Below are 22,411 nucleotides of genomic sequence, written 5' to 3'. Positions count from 1 at the left end.
ATGTAAAAGGAAATTGTATATGACCTGGGAAGTGAGGCGTAAAAACTCCAGGCTGGTTTAAAAGCGGAGCTCTTGGCAAACGCTTTCCTCTGTGGAAAGCCCAGCCAAACAGTTAATGAGGTGCTGAGTGCTGTAAAATATCATAAATAACAGCACTGCGGATCACAGATGAGGATTTGTGAATGGCATCCAGAAGGATTGAGTGGCGGTGTGGTTTTCAGCTCTTGCACAAACACTAGCCTGCTCTTTTACACATTTACCAGAGTTTTTACTACATCAGCATCTCTGTAGAGCTCGTTTACAACACTCACATCTTAAGAAAAATATCATATTTTTGGCCATTCACTGTGGTCATATTGTTTTGGAGCACTATGCTAATGTTTTTTAATGAATCTACCGTGATAATATCTCATAACTTATATTACAGTATTCTTTGAAATACCTCGGAGTAAATATGAATGGTACAGTATATGAATATATTTCAAACATAATATACTTCTTCATAAGTGTAATATCATATTTTTGTGTATGTACTATGTTTTTTTTCTGATTAAATTAATTACTTTATTTTTTATATAATTTATTATTATTTTAGCGTATACCATGCAAATATTGTGTTTTTGTCATGAACCACTGTAATACTGCTGTATTTTTTAAACACCCTGGTTTAAAATGATTTAAATTAAATTTAGTTTTTGTATTTTATTTTGGCATAATTAATATTTTTATTTTATTTTATTTTGGCTTAGTGAATATTTTATTTTTAATATATACTTTTAATGAATATTTTATTTTATTTTGGCTTAATGATTTTTTTTTTACATACTTTTATTAAATATAATTTTTCTGGCTTAATTTTATTTTGGCATAATGTTTTTTTTGGCATATTTTAATGAATATTTTTTATTTTATTTTGGCAAATAATTTAAAGAATATTTTTATTTTATTTTATTTTGTCTTAATTTTTTTTTGCATATACTTTTAATTAATATTTTATTTTATTTTGGCTTAATAAATTATTTTTGCATATACTTTTAATTAATATTTTATTTTTATTTTATTTTATTTTATTTTATTTTATTTTGGATTAATACATTATTTTTGCCATATACTTTTAATTAATATTTTATTTTTATTTTATTTTGGCTTAATACATTATTTTTGCCATATACTTTTAATTAATATTTTATTTTATTTTAGCAAATACTTTTAATGATTTTTTTTTTTTTTTGCTTAGTGAATATTTTATTTTATTTTGGCATAAAAAAATGTTTTGCCATATACTTTTAATTAATATTTTATTTTATTTTTATTTTGGCTTAATGCATTTTTTTTTGGCATATACTTTTATTTAATATTTTATTTTATTTTGACAAATACTTTTAATGATTTTTTTTTTTTTTGGCTAAATGAATATTTTATTTTATTTTGGCATAACACATTTTTTTTTGCCATATACTTTTAATTATTATTTTATTTTGGCATAATTCATTTTTTTGGCATATACTTTTTATGATTATTTTATTTTATATTTTTGCATATGCCATGTAAATATTGTGGGTTTTATTAGTATCACAGTAATCCTGCAGTTTTCTTTAAAGCACCCACAGTAAATCTCTAAATATGAGAGATATATTTACCGTATCATATATCAAAGCGTGGTTGTGTCCCATACACTCTTAATGAAGTCCTGTCTGAAGCTGGACGTTTCCAGGCTTCCCATTGGTTGCAGTGTCTTTCCCAGCGATGTCATTTCCTGGAAGCAGCGAAGCGTGAAACAAGCCTTTACTGGTTAAAACTCACCAGCCTTAACCAGATCAGACCAGCCGTCCCAAATCTCCTTCTCCTCATATCCCGTCTGACCAGCTGTCCGGAACCAACTCTATAACTCATTCATCCTCCCACCGCTTCACACACACACACACACACACACACACACACACACACACACACACACACACACACACACACACATTCTGAGCGTGACGGGATTACAGCGCTTTTAGTTCAGAAGTTCAATAATGCTCAGGTGATCTGAGTGAAACACGTGTGTGTGTTTGAGGAGATGATGGAGATGTTCCTCACTAACGGTGTGTGTGTGTGTGTGTGTGTGTGTGTGTCCAGCTCTCTCCGGCGGCCTGCAGGGTCAGAGCACCTCGTCTGTGAGCTCCGAGATTAAATCTGAGGATGAAGGAGACGAGAATCTACAGGACAGCAAATCTCTGGACGCCAAGAGCAAGGAGGAGCTGGACAAGGATCTGAAGGCTTTAGAGAGGTCAGGATCTGAGTGAAGTGTGTTCTGAGAGGCAGCTAAACACACCGATGACAAACACACCAGAGAACACACACACACACACACTCACACTCACACACACACACACACACACACTCAACGCGCGTACACACACGCACACTCACACACACACTCAACGCGCGTACACACACGCACACTCACACACACTCATGCGCACACATACACACTCACACACTCAACGCGCACACACTCACACACACACACACACTCACACACACACACTCAACGCGCACACACACACACACACACACTCAACGCGCACACACACACACACACACTCGACGCGCGTACACACACGCACACTCACACACACACACTCATGCGCACGCATACACACTCACACACTCAACGCGCACACACTCACACAAACACACACACACACACTTATGCGCACTCACACACTCACCGCGCACACACACTCACAAACACACTCAACGCGCACACACACACTCATGCGCACGGATACACACTCACACACTCTTCACACACACACACACATACTCACACACACACACTCAACGCGCACACACACACTCATGCGCACGCACACACACACTCACACACTCAACACACACACACACACACTCACACACACACACTCAACGCGCACACACACACTCATGCGCACGCACACACACACTCACACACTCAACACGCACACTCACAAACACACACTCACACAAACGCACACACACACACACTCATACACTCAACGCGCACACACACAAACACACACTCACACAAACACACACACACACACACTCACACACACACACTCAACGCGCACACACACACTCATGCGCACGCACACACACACTCACACACTCAACGCGCACACACACAAACACACACTCACACAAACGCACACACACACACTCACACTTATGCGCACGCACACACACTCACACACTCAACACGCACATACACTCACACACACACAAACACACTCAACGCGCGCACACACACGCACACACTCAACGCGCACACACACATGCACACACTCACACTCAACGCGCACACACACATGCACACACTCACACACACACACACACACTCAAGGCGCACACACACACGCACACACACTCATGCGCACGCATACACACTCAACGCACACACACATACACACACTCACACAAACGCGCACACACACACACACACACAGCTGATGCTTGTGCTCATCATGAGTTTCACTGCAAAACAATGGTTCATATTCATTTAATGGATTTAATTTAAAAAATAAAATAACATTTAAAAAGTAAAATAAAATACAATTTTAAAATTAAAACATAAGAAAGTTAAAAAATTAAATACAATTTAAAAAGTAAAATTAAATTAAATAAAGTTTTAAAACATACAATAAAATGTAAAAAAGTAAAATAAAATACAATACAATTTTTTAAGTAATATAAAATCATACATTTTATTTGATTTAAAAAACAAAAAATAAAATAAAATGTAAAATATAATTTAAAAAGTCAAGAGTTTATGAATAAAATACATTTTAAATAGTAAAATATAATAAAATTTTAAAAGTTAAATAAAATACAATAAAGTTTTAAAACATACAATAAAAAAATAAATTAAAAAAATAAAATACAATAACATTTTAAAATTAAAATTAAATTATACATTTAATTAAATTTAAAAACAAAGCTAAAATAAAATGTAAAAAGTCAAATAAAATTAAATAGAGCTTTAAAACAAGTCAAATTAAATAATAAATTAAATAAAGCTTTAAAAGTAAAATTTAATTAAATTTAAAAATTAAAATTAAATTAAAAAAGTAAAATTAAATTAAATTAAATAAAACTTTTAAAAATGAAATGATAAAAATGTATAACATTTTTTAAAATTTGATTATAAATTAAATAAAATGTAAGAAATAAAATAAAATGCAAAAAAGTAAAATAGAATCTTAAAAGTAAAATTAAATAAAATTTCAAAAGTAAAATTTAATTAAATTAAATTTTAAAAAGCCTTAAACGTATTTTATTTCAGCAAGTTGCCAAGGCAACATTTCTCATTTTCGTTTAGTTGTTTTATTTTTATGTACAAAAATAACAAAAACTAAAAATGAAATCATTTATAAAAAACTATATAGAAACATTTTTTTTTTTTTTTTTTACGTATAAAAATGAGAACAAAATTACTTTGCATTTCTTTGGACTACACACTGGTTGAGAAATAACACTGAACAATAACACAGAAGCGATTAATAATGAATCACACACACACACACACACACACACCGAGTGCGTCACTTCAACCGTCTTCAATCCGAGCGGATATCATTAGCGTCACATTTGGGTTGTTGAGCATCTGGGCCGGTCTTGAGCCGGATTTGAGCTGTTTCTCATCTCACATGAGAGTAGGGCCCGTCCTGGATCCCAAATTCATCCCAGCATTCCCACACATTCCCAGGATAAACGCCGGACAGGCTTTATAGACCACCTGGAATGACCAATTCGACCCATTGGATTCAGATTTCAAGAGATGATATGAGCAGAATCTGGCACAGAGGGGTGGAGTACAGTAGGAGTACAGTAGTAGTACAGTAGTAGGAGTACAGTAGGAGTACAGTAGTAGTACAGTAGTAGGAGTACAGTAGGAGTACAGTAGTAGGAGTACAGTAGTAGTACAGTAGTAGGAGTACAGTAGTAGTACAGTAGTAGGAGTACAGTAGGAGTACAGTAGTAGGAGTACAGTAGTAGTACAGTAGTAGGAGTACAGTAGGAGTACAGTAGTAGTACAGTAGTAGGAGTACAGTAGGAGTACAGTAGTAGGAGTACAGTAGGAGTACAGTAGTAGGAGTACAGCAGTAGTAGTACAGTAGTAGGAGTACAGTAGGAGTACAGTAGTAGTAGGAGTACAGTAGGAGTACAGTAGTAGTAGTAGTACAGTAGGAGTACAGTAGTAGGAGTACAGTAGGAGTACAGTAGTAGGAGTACAGTAGGAGTACAGTAGTAGTACAGTAGTAGGAGTACAGTAGGAGTACAGTAGGAGTACAGTAGGAGTACAGTAGTATGAGTACAGTAGTAGTACAGTAGTAGGAGTACAGTAGGAGTACAGCAGGAGTACAGTAGGAGTACAGTAGTAGGAGTACAGTAGTAGGAGTACAGTAGGAGTACAGTAGGAGTACAGTAGTAGGAGTACAGTAGGAGTACAGCAGTAGGAGTACAGCAGGAGTACAGCAGGAGTACAGTAGGAGTACAGTAGTAGGAGTACAGTAGTAGGAGTACAGTAGTAGGAGTACAGTAGGAGTACAGTAGGAGTACAGTAGTAGGAGTACAGTAGTAGGAGTACAGTAGGAGTACAGTAGGAGTACAGTAGTAGGAGTACAGTAGGAGTACAGTAGGAGTACAGTAGGAGTACAGTAGTAGGAGTACAGTAGGAGTACAGCAGTAGGAGTACAGTAGGAGTACAGTAGGAGTACAGTAGTAGGAGTACAGTAGGAGTACAGTAGTAGGAGTACAGTAGGAGTACAGTAGGAGTACAGTAGGAGTACAGTAGGAGTACAGTAGTAGGAGTACAGTAGGAGTACAGCAGGAGTACAGTAGGAGTACAGTAGTAGGAGTACAGTAGTAGGAGTACAGTAGGAGTACAGTAGTAGGAGTACAGTAGGAGTACAGTAGGAGTACAGTAGTAGGAGTACAGTAGGAGTACAGCAGGAGTACAGTAGGAGTACAGTAGTAGGAGTACAGTAGTAGGAGTACAGTAGTAGGAGTACAGTAGGAGTACAGTAGGAGTACAGTAGGAGTACAGTAGTAGGAGTACAGTAGGAGTACAGTAGGAGTACAGTAGGAGTACAGTAGGAGTACAGTAGTAGGAGTACAGTAGGAGTACAGCAGTAGGAGTACAGTAGGAGTACAGCAGGAGTACAGTAGGAGTACAATAGTAGGAGTACAGTAGTAGGAGTACAGTAGTAGGAGTACAGTAGGAGTACAGTAGTAGGAGTACAGTAGGAGTACAGTAGTAGGAGTACAGTAGGAGTACAGTAGTAGGAGTACAGTAGGAGTACAGTAGTAGGAGTACAGTAGGAGTACAGTAGTAGGAGTACAGTAGGAGTACAGTAGTAGGAGTACAGTAGGAGTACAGCAGTAGGAGTACAGTAGGAGTACAGTAGTAGGAGTACAGTAGTAGGAGTACAGTAGGAGTACAGTAGTAGGAGTACAGTAGGAGTACAGTAGGAGTACAGTAGGAGTACAGTAGGAGTACAGTAGGAGTACAGTAGTAGGAGTACAGTAGGAGTGCAGCAGTAGGAGTACAGTAGGAGTACAGTAGGAGTACAGCAGGAGTACAGCAGGAGTACAGCAGGAGTACAGTAGGAGTACAGCAGTAGGAGTACAGTAGTGAGAGTCTCTAACACACACTTCGCCCCGCAGCAACAACGACGACGAGGACCTGACGCCGGAGCAGAAGCTGGAGCGCGAGAAGGAGCGGCGGATGGCCAATAACGCCCGCGAGCGGCTGCGCGTGCGCGACATCAACGAGGCCTTCAAAGAGCTGGGCCGCATGGTGCAGCTCCACCTGAAGAGCGACAAACCCCAGACCAAACTGCTCATCCTCCACCAGGCCGTCGCCGTCATCCTCAGCCTGGAGCAGCAGGTCCGAGGTCAGTGGCCCACGGGACACATTAACTACATCTATAACTATATCATCTTCAGTCTTTGTTTGCTCAGACTGCTAAAGATTTTCCTCCAAATTTGATTATTGCAAATATAATAATTATATGGAAATAAAAAATATTGTATTTTTTCTATAATAACTAATATTTATTTTATATTATTGTATATATAATAATAATAAAACAAAACATTTTATATTATTTATATTTAATAAAGTATTTTTAATAATATTATATATATATATATATATATATATATATATATATATATATATATATATATATATATATATATATATATATATATATATATTTAATTTCATATTTTATATATAGATTTAATTTCATATTTTTTATATATATATAATTTCATATTATATTATATTTCATATGATTAATATTATATTGTTATTTGTAGATATTATAATATTAATAAGTCTTTTACCATATAAAAAAATATTTTATAATAAGTGAAGTAATTCTTTATAATTCATCTGTCAAAATATTTTCAATAATAATTAAGGCTGTCAAAAGATTAATCGCGATTAATCGCATCCAAAATAAAAGTTTGTGTTTGCATAAAATATGTGTGTGTACTCTGTTAATTATTATTTATATATAAAAACACACACAAGCATGTATATATTTAAGAAATTTCTTTAATTTTTATATATAAAACATTTATATTTATATATATTATAGATTATATAAATGTATATACAGTATATACATGCAAATATTTCTTAAATATATACATGAATGTGTGTGTATTTATATATAAATAATAATTAACAGAGTACACACACATATATTATGTAAACACAAACTTTTATTTTGGATACGATTAATCACGATTAATCTTTTGACAGCCCTAATATATATAAATATATATATATAATTTCATATTATATTTCATATGATCAATATTATAATAATATTATTATTTTTCGATGATATTATAAATATTAATAAGTATTTTACCATATAAAAAGATATTATAATAAATATAGTAATTATTTATAACTAATATGTCAAAATAATATTTATATTTAAAATTATTTTATTTTCAATAATAATAAAATAAAAATATCTATTTTTTATATTATATATACACACAATTTCATATTATTATTATATTTCATATTATTAATAATTATACATATTATTTTTCAATAGAATACATTCTTTTACACTATTAAAAACATTTGCATAATAACTAATATGGTAATTATTTATAATAATTTATATGCAAAGATAATAATATTAAAGATAAAAAAAATTATATTATTTATACTTAATAATATAATTGTATTATGTTTTTCATATTATCAACATTATATTTTACATGATTCAGTCAGGTTGTGTGTTGTGTGTGTATAAAGTCAGGTTGTGTGTTGTGTGTGTGTTGTGTGTATAAAGTCAGGTTGTGTGTTGTGTGTGTATAAAGTCAGGTTGTGTGTTGTGTGTATAAAGTCAGGTTGAGTGCTGTGTGTATAAACTCAGGTTGTGTGTAGTGTGTATAAAATCAGGTTGTGTGTATAAAGTCAGGTTGAGTGTTGTGTGTATAAAGTCAGGTTGTGTGTTGTGTGTATAAAGTCAGGTTGAGTGTTGTGTGTATAAAGTCAGGTTGTGTGTTGTGTGTATAAAGTCAGGTTGTGTGTTGTGTGTATAAAATCAGGTTGTGTGTATAAAGTCAGGTTGAGTGTTGTGTGTATAAAGTCAGGTTGTGTGTATAAAGTCAGGTTGTGTGTAGTGTGTATAAAGTCAGGTTGTGTGTTGTGTGTATAAAGTCAGGTTGTGTGTTGTGTGTATAAAGTCAGGTTGAGTGTTGTGTGTATAAAGTCAGGTTGTGTGTATAAAGTCAGGTTGTGTGTTGTGTGTATAAAGTCAGGTTATGTGTTGTGTGTATAAAGTCAGGTTGTGTGTTGTGTGTATAAAGTCGTAATGACACGTCTGTCCCTCATGATGGCGGTGTATCAGCTCAATAATGACATTGTCGACCGCAGTGTGTGATCAGTACATGTGTGTGTGTGTGTGTGTGTGTGTGTGTGTGTGTTCCCCTTCCAGAGCGCAATCTCAATCCAAAGGCGGCGTGTCTGAAGAGACGAGAAGAGGAGAAAGGCTCGTCGGACGGCGCTGCTCTCTCATTGGCCGGTTCCCACCACGGCATGGGCGAGGCGTCCAATCCCATGGGACAAATGTAAAGAGCCACACCCCCCCGTAAATGGTCAGAATATTTCACTCTACACTAATCTGCTGTTGTACATGTCCCATGATGTGCCTTTAACCCAAACCAAAAACCCCCAATTCGGTTTCCACTGATGCAATCACTGGTTTAGTCTCAAATGTTGGCACGATTGAACAGTTATTGGGCAAAGTGATGCAGAACGCTTGGATTGGGCTCACGCCACTTTAACCAAACGGACTGGTTTTCCGTGGTGGCGACAAAACAAACCCCAATAACCTCTAAAAGTGTAACAATGGGCGCATTTTAACAACAGATTGGCCGTATGTGTGGGTTATAATATGTGTACATATAGATTTTGATTTCACCAAACATGACTAATTCACAATATCTCCGATTGATAAAGCGAAACATGTGTACACAATGCACATTTGAACATTGAAAGGTACATGTACACAATATCACTGACCATTTCATTCAGACGTTGTGTTTTATGTGTGTGTGTGTGTGTGTGTGTGTGTGTGTGCTCGGCTGTCTGGAAAAGCAGGTAAAAGCTGAAGAGAGCAATGTTCACATGCAGGCATTATGGGTGTGAACGGATTCCAAAGGTTCATGTTCCCCGTGTAATGAGCCGTTAATGAGTTTACAACTCATAATTAAACACGCTTCACTCATATTCTCTTTCATTAGCATATTTGCAAACATTCTCAGGAGATATTGTTTACAAAACGCATTTTTTTGTGAGGTGTATTGTATCAAGAGTAGAAGAATCCAATCTTTTTAAGCTGTTCGGATGAATCCCACGGAAAAAAACTGACATGAAATATTATATTTCACTATTCATTTGAAAGAAATGGCGTGTAAAATGTGTAATGTTGAAGTATAAAGACTGGATTAGTGTTACAGTAAAGTGACATATTCAGCCTTTGTTGAAATATTATAAAAAATATGAAGATTTTGTAGTCATATTTGCGTAGTTGCGCTAGTAGTCGATTGATAATAACACAGTGCTAATTGTGCTAATTTTTGTCCAGGCTGTCATACAAAGAAATTATGAACACATGCAAAAACATGAGAGAACTATTATGTTGTAGTGTTTTTCTATGCACTTCTTAAAACCTTTCAGATAAAATACCGTAACCAGTGTTTTTATTTTTATTATTAATATTAATAATGGTAAAAATCATAGTAATTATTTATAATAATTAATGTCAATATTTATGGTTAATATTATTTAAGAAAATAAATATTTTTATATTGTTTATATTTAATAATATCGTTTTATAATATTAATAATATGAAAAGATATTATTAAATATAAACAATATAAAATATTTATTTTCTTAAATAATATTAATAATGTGCGTGTGTAAAATAATATTACACGCATAATAATATTATTTATAATGATTAATCATATAAAATATAATATTAATAATATGAAAATATATACAATATGTTATATGATTAATCGTTATAAAATGATATTATTTTGGAATAACAAAAAACTAATATAGTAAATATATGTATATTTAAAATGATTTACAATAATATATAAATAAATATGTTTAATAATATAATAAATATATATATTTTGTTTTTCTATTGCATAGTAAAATAAAACCTTTTTTGTCAGATAAAATACCTCAACCAGTGTTTTTATTTTATTATATATATATATATATATATATATATATATATATATATATATATATATATATATATATATATATATATATATATATATATATATATATATAAATATAAATATATATATATATATATAAATATAAATATATATATATATATATATTAAAAATTAAATAATAGTAATAGTAAAAATCATAGTTATTATTTATAATAAAATAATATTTATGTTTGATATTATTTAAGAAAATAAATATTTTATATTGTTTATATTTAATAACATCGTTTTATTGTATATATTTTCATATTATTAATATTATGTTATATGATAAATCATTATAAATAATATTATTATTTTGGAATGATATGAGAATTATTAAAAATGCTTTTACATTTTAAATTAATATTTTTACAAAAACTAAAATAGTAAATATATGTATATTTAAAATAATTTACAATAATATATGAATAAATATGTTTAAGAATATAATAATATATACGTTGTTTTTCTATGCACTTATTTTTTGCCAAAATATTTTGTCAGATAAAATACCTTAACCAATGTTTTGTTCTTCCCTCATATTTACAATATTAAAAAAAATATATAAAAAATTCCTCATATTTTGATGGTTTTATTAAACATGAACGGTCATTAAAAATCACTTTAGGCCACTACTGTACATCATTAATCTTTGTTTTATTTAAATCTACGAAAAATAGTTTTTGACAGTTCATATTTTACTCAAAAATCAACAGAAAAAAGAACAAAGATATTATATTATGTATAAAGAATATGTAAAATATTTTTAGGACTATTAAGTTGTTTTGCATGATGTTATATTTTATATACTGTATATATTAAAAGTCATGCGTCTCACGGGTGTTTTTGTGGCAATAGCCAACAATATATTATGTGGGTCAAAATTATCATTTTTTCTTTTATGCCAAAAATTATTAGGGTATTAAGATCATGTTCCATGAAGATATTTTGTAAATTTCCTACCGTGAATATATCAAGTATGTATTATTACTAGTAATATGCATTGCTAAGGACTTCATTTGGACAACTTTAAAGGAGGTTTTCTCAATATTTAGATTTATTTGCACCCTCAGATTCCAGATTATAAAATAGTTGCATCTCAGCCAAATATTATTTATTCAGCTTTCAGAAGATGTCTCAAATCTCAAAAATATTGACACTTATGACTGGTTTTATGTATATATATATACATGTATATGTATATAACCCTAAATAATAATATAACGTTGTTTAAAACCCTAATAATCTCACGGCAATTCGTACATATTTTACGAGTGTTGGCTAATTTGTACGAATTTGTATGACATCACTCGTACGAATGTGTACGATTTTTGCTAATTCGTACGTATTTGACGAGATGCAAAGAGTTGACAAATTCATATGAATTCGTACGAATGACCTACCTCAAACCTCGCCCCTAAACCTACCCGTCACTGGGGTTTAGACAAAACGTACAAATTCGTACGAGTGAGGTCGTACAAATTCGTACGAATTAGCCACCTCGTAAAATACGTACAAATTGGTCGTGAGATAGCGTTGAATATACGTATACAGTGGGGAGAACACACTTGATACACTGCCGATTTTGCAGGTTTGTCCACTTACAAAGCATCTAGAAGTCTGTAATTTTTATCATAGGTACTCTTCAACTGTGAGAGACGGAATCTAAAACAAAAATCCAGAAAATCACATTGTATGATTTTTAAGTAATTCATTTGCATTTTATTGCATGACATAAGTATTTGATGCATCAGAAAAGCAGAACTTATTATTTGGTACAGAAACCTTTGTTTGCAATTACAGAGATCATACATTTCCTGTAGTTCTTGACCAGGTTTGCACACACATTCTCTCACACACACTCTCACACACTGCAGCAGGGATTTTGGCCCACTCCTCCATACAGACCTTCTCCAGATCCTTCAGGTGTCAGGGCTATCGCTGGGCAATACAGACTTTCAGCTCCAAAGATTCTCTATTGGGTTCAGGTCTTGAGACTGGCTAGCGCACTCCAGAACCTTGAGATGCTTCTTACAGAGCCACTCCTTAGTTGCCCTGGCTGTGTTTCGGGTCGTTGTCTTGCTGGAAGACCCAGCCACAACCCATCTTCAATGCTGTAACTGAGGGAAGGAGGTTGTTGGCCAAGATCTTGCGATACATGGCCCCATCCATCCTCCCCTCAATTTGGTGCAGTCGTCCCGTCCCCTTTGCAGAAAAGCATCCCCAAAGAATGATGTTTCCACCTCGATGCTTCACGGTTGGGATGGTGTTCTTGGGGTTGTACTCGTCCTTCTTATTCCTCCAAACACGGCGAGTGGAGTTTAGACCAAAAAGCTCTATTTTTGTCTCCTCAGACCACATGACCTTCTCCCATTCCTCCTCTGGATCATCCAGATGCTCAATGGCAAAATTCAGACGGGCCTGTGGATTTTAATCCATGGCGGCGTAGTGTGTTACTAATGGTTTTCTTTGAGACGGGTCCCAGCTCTCTTCAGTTCATTGACCAGGTCCTGCCGTGTAGTTCTGGGCTGATCCCTCACCTTCCTCATGATCATTGATGCCCCTCGAGGTGAGATCTTGGATGGTGCCCCAGACCGAGGGAGATCGACCGTCATCTTGAACTTCTTCCATTTTCTAATAATTGCGCCAACAGTTGTTGCCTTATCACCAAGCTGCTTGCCTATTGTCCTGTAGCCCATCCCAGCCTTGTGCAGATCTACCATTTTATCCCTGATGTCCTTACACAGCTCTCTGGTCTTGGCCATTGTGGAGAGGTTGGAGTCTGTTTGATTGAGTGTGTGGACAGGTGTCTTTTATACAGGTAACGAGTTCAAACAGGTGCAGTTAATACAGGTTATTAGTGGAGAACAGGAGGGCTTCTTAAAGAAAAACTAACAGGTCTGTGAGAGCCGCAATTCTTACTGGTTGGTAGGTGATCAAATACTTATGCCATGCAATAAAATGCTAATTAATTATTTAAAAATCATACAATGTGATTTTCTGGATTTTTGTCTCTCACAGTTGAAGTGTACCTATGATAAAAATTACAGACCTCTAGATGCTTTGTAAGTGGGCAAACCTGCAAAATCGGCAGTGTATCAAATACTTATTCTCCTCACTGTATATAGATTTTTTTTAAATCTTTAAATTGTTTCAAATCTGTAGTTTGATTTGATGCGTCACTAGAAAGAGATTCACTTTTTAATATTTTAACCTAAAATCAACACAGATTGAACTTTTATAATAACTGTGACATTTTCTTGTATTTTGTAAAATGCTGGGTTAAAAACAACCCAAGTTGGGTTGAAAATTGGACATACCCAGCGATTGGGCTGTTTTAACACAGCAATTGGGCTGTTTTAACCCAGCGATTGGGCTGTTTTAACCCAGTGAATGGGTTGTTTTAACCCAGCAGTTGGGCTGTTTTAACCCAGCAGTTGGGCTGTTTTAACGCAGCGATTGGGCTGTTTTAACCCAGCGGATGGGCTGTTTTAACCCAGTGGTTGGGCTGTTTTAACCCAGCGGTTGTTTGGGCTGTTTTAATTCAGCGGTTGGGTTGTTTTAACCCAGCGGTTGGGCTGTGTTAACCCAGCGATTGGGCTGTTTTAACCCAGCGATTGGGCTGTTTTAACCCAGCGATTGGGCTGTTTTAACCCAGCGATTGGGCTGTTTTAACCCAGCGATTGGGCTGTTTCAACCCAGCGAATGGGTTGTTTTAACCCAGCAATTGGGTTAAATGTTTGCCTAAAACAACCCAATCGCTGGGTTAAAACACACCAATTGCTGGGTGTGTCCATTTTCAACACAACTTGGGTTGTTTTTAACCCAGCATTTTTCATACAGTGTGTATGTATAGAAATCTTTTATCTTTAAATTGTGTCGAATCTGTAGTTTGATTTGATGCGTCACTAGAGATTCACTTTTTAATATTTTAACCTAAAATCAACACAGAATGCACTTTTAAAATAACAGCGACATTTTCTTGTATTTTGCTGATTTTAATCATCATGTCCATAAAGTATAATTTTCATTACTGTGCTACATTAATGAGAATATTACTTTTATTCATGTTTTTTTTTTTTTTGCATGACATTAATACATGTCCCCCCCATTACACAATCCGTGATTATGGGTGAAAATCTACAGAGGCCCTAAAAGGACACATGGTGATAGAAAATGCAAATGTTTTTGCGTTCTCTTGCAAGGGAGACGTGAAAACATTGAAATTGCTCTTTTCCATCCCCACGTGTCTAGTGTGTTCGCGATCCTTTATGAGTATATGAATAGCCTTAACTTCCCTCTTTCTGTCCGTCTTTCAGGTCAAAGCTGCCAGAATTCATCAAAATGATGAGCGATCACTTCCTTTGACAGCGTCATTTCTGCCCCCGAACGTCAGTCAAACAATCAACGAATCAATCAAACTTCCATCAGACCGACCAACTTCTATGTGTTCCTGTTCCTGCGTCACGCCATCTGTGAGGATATATAAATATATATATACTGTAAATTACGGAAACGCGGCAGAGTCACGCATCGGGATGGCTGTCCGTATCTTCCTCAGAGCATTCCCTGTTCAAAAAGAAGACGTTTTTATGTGCACACACACACACACACACACTCACACACAAAAGATTTGAAAGGTGCAGACAGACGAGATGGAGGATTCTTCAAACATATCATGAAAGTTGTACAGACGTTTGGAGGTGTGGAGACCAGCCCTCTGATTTCAATGGCAATCCTGTCCACACTGTGGAACTTTTGTAGCTGTGCCTCACCGAACTCCTCGCGGAAGAATCAGAATCTGGGGACGAGAGGGGCTGTCAATCAAACGCACGACGGAATTAGGCTGTAGAATTTCACAAAAACCGTTCGCAATAATGCCGTTTTTGGGTTCTTTTTCCCGACAGAGGAGCGGTTTTACCAACGCCTGGCGGTCAGCGGACGCTCCGGTCACTTTAAAGATCCAGAGCAGACGTGCTTTAGTATCGTTTCCCTCCGTTTATTTGGCCATCTCCTCTCCTCAAGCCCTCCCGGACCCCCGAAGATGCAATTTTGACATGACTAAACTTCAACCGATGTGCCTTTTAGAGCTCATATCATCACACAACTGGAGGAGAACATTATCAGAACTTTCTAGGATGCAAGCTTAGGAAAACGTTAGTCATTAGGTCTATGCAGTCAGGTTTTTTACGGCCTGGGATTTAAAAAAAAAAACAAGTAAAAAGGTCAAAAAAGTATTTTTTTGGATAAACTGTATTTAATGTACTGTATGGCTATATGTAATTAGAAGGTGTGTCCACCAACCCTCGTGGCTCCACCCACAGCCCCGCCCACCTGTCACGTCGTTCTTGAGCATTGTATTATAGATATCGGCTTTTATGAATACTGGCTTGTTGTTGAGCCGCTGTAGTCCTCAGTACAAATGTGTGGTTGTACGTGTAAAATGGCTTTTCTCTTTTTTTATCTCTCTATTCTTTGTCTGTACTGGTTTCTCTGTCAAAAAAAAAAGGAAGAAAAAAAAATACGATTACGAAGCCGCGGGCGATCTTTCGAGGATCGGCGGTGGTTTTTATCAACGGGAGGCACTGAAAGTGGACAAAAAAAGTCTATTAGAAAATCGCTATATATAAATGTAGAAATATATACAGTATATAAACAAAGGAGAGTCCGACGGAAAGGAGAGTTCACGAGGGATTGATGTTTCTTTCTTTCTGGAGACGTCCGGTGTCCGCTTCCGAGAGACGTGACTCTGTTTTTCATAATGTCGGCGCGATCGTAACGGGACCGAAGTGTCGGCAAGGGAAACACGGACATTTGTAAATTGTATGCAACAAATGCAAACTTACCATTATTTTGAAATTGTGTATGTAAAAGTTATATTTTTACATGTAGGCTGTTGTTATTTTGTGTTTAGAAATGCGTTGTATCAGTTTTTTTTTCTTTTTCTTTGTTTTTTTTTTCTTTTTGGGAAGAAAAAAATTCATTGTGTGTTGAAAACGTGTCACATTGAAATATGTAGTGAGAACAAAAGCAAAAAAAAAAAAAATGTTTATATTTCTGGGAACATTTTTCTTTTCTAAAGGTGGGTGGTGGGGGTCGGGAATCAAAGCTATACGATAATTCTCTCATCCTCATTATCATTTTTTTTTATTGAGTATTTTCTGTGTAAATAGAAGTCACGAGCAGGGCTGACGACGTTTGTTTACTGCCGTTCCCTGCCGTTGATCATGTGGCCTGGTCAAGACGTGATTGATTAGCGTTTACCGTGTGTCAACAATCAGACCTTCATTTCCCTGATCACTTTTTGTAAAGAGACTCACATCGCTGAAAAAAATCGACTCGACTTTGAAACGACGACTCGGATGTGCCGCGCATTCTGCCACCGGCCCTCACACTCGAATTTAAGATTGATGTCTGTGAATTGCATATCAAATTTCCATGCACTTGGATTAACAAACTAATAAACTTAATGCAATGCATATTTGTCTGTCATACATAAATAAAACAAGTCGGATTTCTGTAATACTACTAATAATCTGATGCATTTTTAAATGCAATGTTTATATTTTTATCATCAATAAAACAGATTTGCTTCAATCATACATTTGAACTAACTGAATATCGCTTATTCCACAGCTAGCCATATTTTATATATTAGCTTAACTTGTTAAGTTATGTTTAATATATCAAGGGGTTGTGTGTAGAATTCAGAAACCCTTGTTATTAGCGACACCGGTGGCCGTTAAGTGAACTGCAGACTGTAATTTACTACCCTCGCACCATTCGCACCTCCCCAAACAGATGAGGAATTTATACTGAAAATGCTCGCCGTTGTACTATTCTTTGAAAACGATGGGGCGACTCGAAATAACTGTCCTCTAAAATAGGGATCGATCGATATGAATTTTTTAGTGCCGATGGCGATTTTTTTTCATCAGCCTTAGCCGATGAGCGATACGGGCTGCCGATTTTCTTGAGCCGATATTTGGAGCCGATACTGCTTTTGCTCCCTCAATTTACAACATAAAAATGACTCAATGATCATGATGATAATTTAAAATTTAAAATTTAAAAAAGGAACATTTATTGAACTAAAAAAAACAATATTTAACAAATAGTAAAAACAGGTGAGGTAGAACAAGAAAAAAAAAGAGTTCAGTGGTGAAAATAAAATCTGAAAATAAATATTTAAGCATAAATAAAATAATTACACTATTGCACAGTATCAAAAAGCAAGCAGCATAATAAAGTGCACACTGACTGTACCATACTTCATTTTAAAACTATTTACAACCTAGTAATTTAATGGTTACACTCTAAAAAATGCTGGGTTAAAAATAACCCAAGTTGGGTTGAATATGGACTAACCCAGCAATTGGGTTGTTTTGACCCAGCGGTTGGGTTAAATGTTTGCTTAAAACAACCCAATTGCTGGGTTAAAACAACCCAATTGATGTGTTAGTCCATTTTCAACCCAACTTGGGTTATTTTTTAACCCAGCAGTGTGGTGCACTTAACGTAATCTCTTGTAGAGCAACACCAGCGGTAATTCAGGAAAAAATCTCCCAATACTCCATGTGAAACTTCAGTCTTTCGACCTTTTACCATCGTGTCAATTCTCAATTGATTTTGATTAATATGCGCGAGGGAGAGCAAGACAGTTTGAAGACGGTGAGAGCTGCCCTGTGGACGCCTGTCTGTAAATAATGCAGGAAAAAAATATCGGCGAACGCAGCAGCCTTGTATCGGCCGATGCCGATACACGTAAAAATAATATCAAAAAAATATCGGAAAATATCAAATATCGGCCGATATATCGGTCTAACACTACTCTAAAACATTAGGAATCTGCGTTGAGAAGTAAAGCCGAAAGTATACTTCGTTTTTTTACGCGTATGTGCACAGTCGAACGTCTACTTACTACTTCTTCGTCGTATCAATGTGTGCTCGGCAAGACCGTTTTGTGCTTGAGCGCCACCAAGTTGTGTTTTACTGTCACTTCAGCAGCTCCAGGCACGTGAACAAAAGCGCCGATCTCATTGGTCAGCCAGTTTTTAACGCACCGCGTCAAAATAAAAAAACGAACCCGAGGCGTTTTTTTTTTTTAAATGACACTTTTACGCCTGGCGTTTTACGCGTCGGTGTGAACACTCACATTGGCGCCCTTTGTTTAGTCACGAGGCGTTAAACGACGGTGATAAACGCACGCAAAAATCGTCCCATGTGAACAGGCCTTAAGGGTACACGTGTGACGATGTTTGTTTTAGTACACTTTATCAAAACCACACTACAAAAGAATCGTGTAAAACCCAGAAAACATTGAGAGTATTTCTTGAGATATTAGAAAAAAAAATATGTGGTTAGCCTGTGAACACATGTATACAACTAAATTAACGATCTCTTACTTAAATAATTTCTAATTTCACTAAACATTTTAATTTAGTTTCTTGAACATCTTAAACATAACATGGAGTTAAAACATGAAATTGTTTTAAATTGGACATAAATAAATTGGCCGCGGTGAGAAACAGCAGTTATGAATCGTAACGATGTGGATATGTTTGCAGTGCACGAGCATCATGACGACAGATGAGGTAATTCAAATTACACTGTCATGATAGTTTGATTATAAAGTATATTTGGGTATATATAGATCTGACTATAGTTTGAATGACATATTAATATCCCTGTACTGCCCGGATAGCACCGTTATCTTTTATTATTATTATTAGAAATGCTCTCGGAAGCGCGCGTAACGGTCACATTTTTTAAAAAATTTCCCGCCAAAAACGCCCCGCTCTTCACATAAAAATAGGTTTACATGCTTTAATACACAACCTAGGAAGTCGTCGTTTTTAAACTGTTCACACAATGGCTTTAAAAAGCGATTAATGCATGACAATTCTCTCATAAGGTCCCTTTAACTGAGTTTTGTTTTCACGATTAAATCCCGATTCTAAGCTATTTGAATAAATATGATTGTTTAAATCAAATTAAATTGATGCAAGTAGTTAATAATAAGTGCAGAAATCGTGTATGCCTTACAAATATGCATTGCATTGAGTTTATTAGTTAAAAATGTGTAAACTAAATGCATGGAAAATTTACATTCAATCCAATTACATAAATATTAAATATGCCTAGACATCCTCGCAACATGCACAATGTCAATTTTTCTACTTCATTTGCAGGTTCAAAAAAGACACTCCAGCAAAAGCCTAGTATTGAAACGTGTGGTTTTGCATTGCTTCAGACATGCTAGTGTTCTCGTCCTTCGGTAACTTTTGAACATCTGAAGTTGTATTTTGCCAGTGCTAAAGATGTTTGACTAATTCTCTCCTTGTGCCACATCATGTTGTTGTAGCCAATTGAATTGCTATGATTGCAGTGGAAAAGATGATGTTTTCCTCTTGGTTGTTCATAATGTACATACTTGTTCTTGCTTTTATGAACTGACTTTTTTTGTTTTGTTTTTTAGTCAAATGCAGAACTGAACTGTAAGCGATCTTTTCCATCCTCAGAAAGCAACCCTGGGCAGTGTCATCTCTGTTTATTTAAGTGCTCCTCACGTGGAGGATTGTGAGATAAAGATTATTTGACGCAAACAGCAACGTACAACTGGTTTTTGCTGATTTCTCAATGCGTTGGTCGACGCTTTGTGCTTCGTGTCATTGGGGGGGGGGGGCGTTTTCTTTGTCACTTGAGTGTGATTTCAATAAAGAGAGTCGCTCAAATCATCCTCTATCCACTGCCAGATGAAGCTCGCTGACATCAAGCACACACAAACCAACAATGAAGGGTTGTTTCTGTCATGTTTTACCAACCTGTCCACTGGAAAATAGTGGAAACTTGTCCGAAAACAGTCATTGTTTGTGTCCATATGTCCCACTTCACCTTTAAAACAAGATGCATTACATAACATATATTAAGGCTTGTTTGAAGATAACATATCTTGAATAGTTAATGTTTAATTATATAGGCAAAAAACTGATTTCAAGGGATGTTCTCTGAAAACAGATCTTCTGAATATCCAAACCCTAGTTTTTGACGGTTGACTTTTCACATAAGGTGAGAAAAATATGGAACGAGGTAAAAGAGAAAGTCAATTGTAATCCCAGATTTAAGCGTTTCATAATTGTGAGCATGTCCAAGCACAACACAGCCAGACAGGAGGAATGAAATGTCAACAAATCACAGCGAATAAGTCAAGCCGGTTTCTCCGTTCTGTGTGTTTCTTTGCTTGTGCAGTGGTTTAAACATGTTTCTAGACGTAATGGTGAGCATTTATGAACCGTGGCCTTTTTTTATTCTTGTTACTCGTGATGCAACTATAAGTGAAGAATCGTGACCATCAGAGAATCGCTGTGTACCAGTGCCTGGATTTTTGTTATAAAGCTTCTTTTGTCTAGTGCATTTTTGCTATGAGATCGACGAGTGCAGCCTATTCTAAAAATCAAGTACATCTCAAATCAACTATGCCATATACCCTTTTGTACCAGTGATGTTGACAAAATAAGAGAAAAATACACAAACGGCGCACACGTCTAAATCAAGACTGTTCCACTTTGTAGATTTTTTGGAGTCATTCAGAGTAAACGTTTACTTTATTTTGCTATTTAAAGTGTTGATTTCAAGACGAGTTGATGTGTTTGACGAGAGAAAAGTGTGTCGTCCGGATTCAAAACTCAAACTAAAGGCCCGTTCACACCAAGAACGATAACTATATTGGCGTCCACACTATAAGCGCCTGTCGCTTTAAATGCTCATTAAAGCAGGATGGATTCTGATTGGCTGTTTTTATCGTTCATCAGCTCTATAGATATCGCTATAATTGTTGCTCTTGGTGTGAACAGGCCGTTACACGTCCTGTCTAATGTGTGTCGCAATGTGTGCGTGTGTGTGTGTGTTAGCTAATTTTTTTCATTTTCTTTATTTGTTTTATGTTGTAATTGTTGTTATTTCAGAGCAGGTTTTGTGCAAGAGTGTCGTTTTCTCTGAAGTTCATCCTCCATCTTCACCTGTTTGTTCTCATCCTGTAATGATTTCATGTACACGACCGTCTGTAGCAATAAATGTGCCATTTTTATGATCTACCGCTCTCAGAACTCCTGCTTTGTTTGTTTTAAGTAGATTTACAGTATAACAAATGCAGCCAAAACTGGTTTACATTGATTAACCAGAGAACTATCATGATATCATTTAAATATAGGAATATATACGAATTGTAAACCTCTTTAAAGGGATAGTTCACCTAAAAATGAAAATTTGCCCATGATTTACTCACCCTCAAGCCATCCTAGGTGTATATGACTTTCTTCTTTCAGACGAACACAGTTATATATAAAAATATCCTGGCTAATCCAAGCTTTATAATGGGAGTGAATGGTTTTGAAGCCCAAAAAAGTGCATCCATCCATTGTAAAATTACTCCACACGGCTCTGGGGGGTTAATAAAGGCCTTCTGAAGCGAAGTGATGGGTTTGTGTAAGAAAAATATCCATATTTAACATCTTATAAAGTAATATATCTACACTCTAAAAAATGCTGGGTTGAAAACAACCCAAGTTGGGTTGAAAATGGACTAACCCAGCAATTGGGTTG

General features: G+C 35.4%; 1 protein-coding gene across 4 annotated transcripts in view; it reads left to right on the top strand.

Moving 5' to 3' along the window:
* The window catches only part of tcf4 (transcription factor 4), a 226,465-nt gene extending 209,632 nt beyond the window's left edge, over positions 1-16,833 (top strand). For 2 of the 4 annotated variants that reach the window (XM_079834184.1, XM_079834183.1), the window contains 4 exons: positions 2,125-2,275; positions 6,697-6,926; positions 9,006-9,138; positions 15,130-16,833. In XM_079834184.1, the coding sequence (XP_079690310.1) occupies positions 2,125-2,275; positions 6,697-6,926; positions 9,006-9,138; positions 15,130-15,178 (563 nt within the window). In that variant the 3' untranslated portion in view covers positions 15,179-16,833. Of the gene's footprint in view, positions 1-2,124; positions 2,276-6,696; positions 6,927-9,005; positions 9,166-15,129 lie in introns of all 4 variants that reach the window. The other 2 variants (XM_079834185.1, XM_079834186.1) reach the window with 1 other exon arrangement.
* Positions 16,834-22,411: the final 5,578 nt, after the last annotated feature.

The sequence above is a fragment of the Gobio gobio genome, assembly GCF_949357685.1.
Source record: "Gobio gobio genome assembly, chromosome: 14".
Taxonomy (NCBI): domain Eukaryota; kingdom Metazoa; phylum Chordata; class Actinopteri; order Cypriniformes; family Gobionidae; genus Gobio; species Gobio gobio.
The sequence above is the reverse complement of the archived record's forward strand: the minus strand, read 5'-3'. Positions and strand labels throughout refer to the sequence as shown.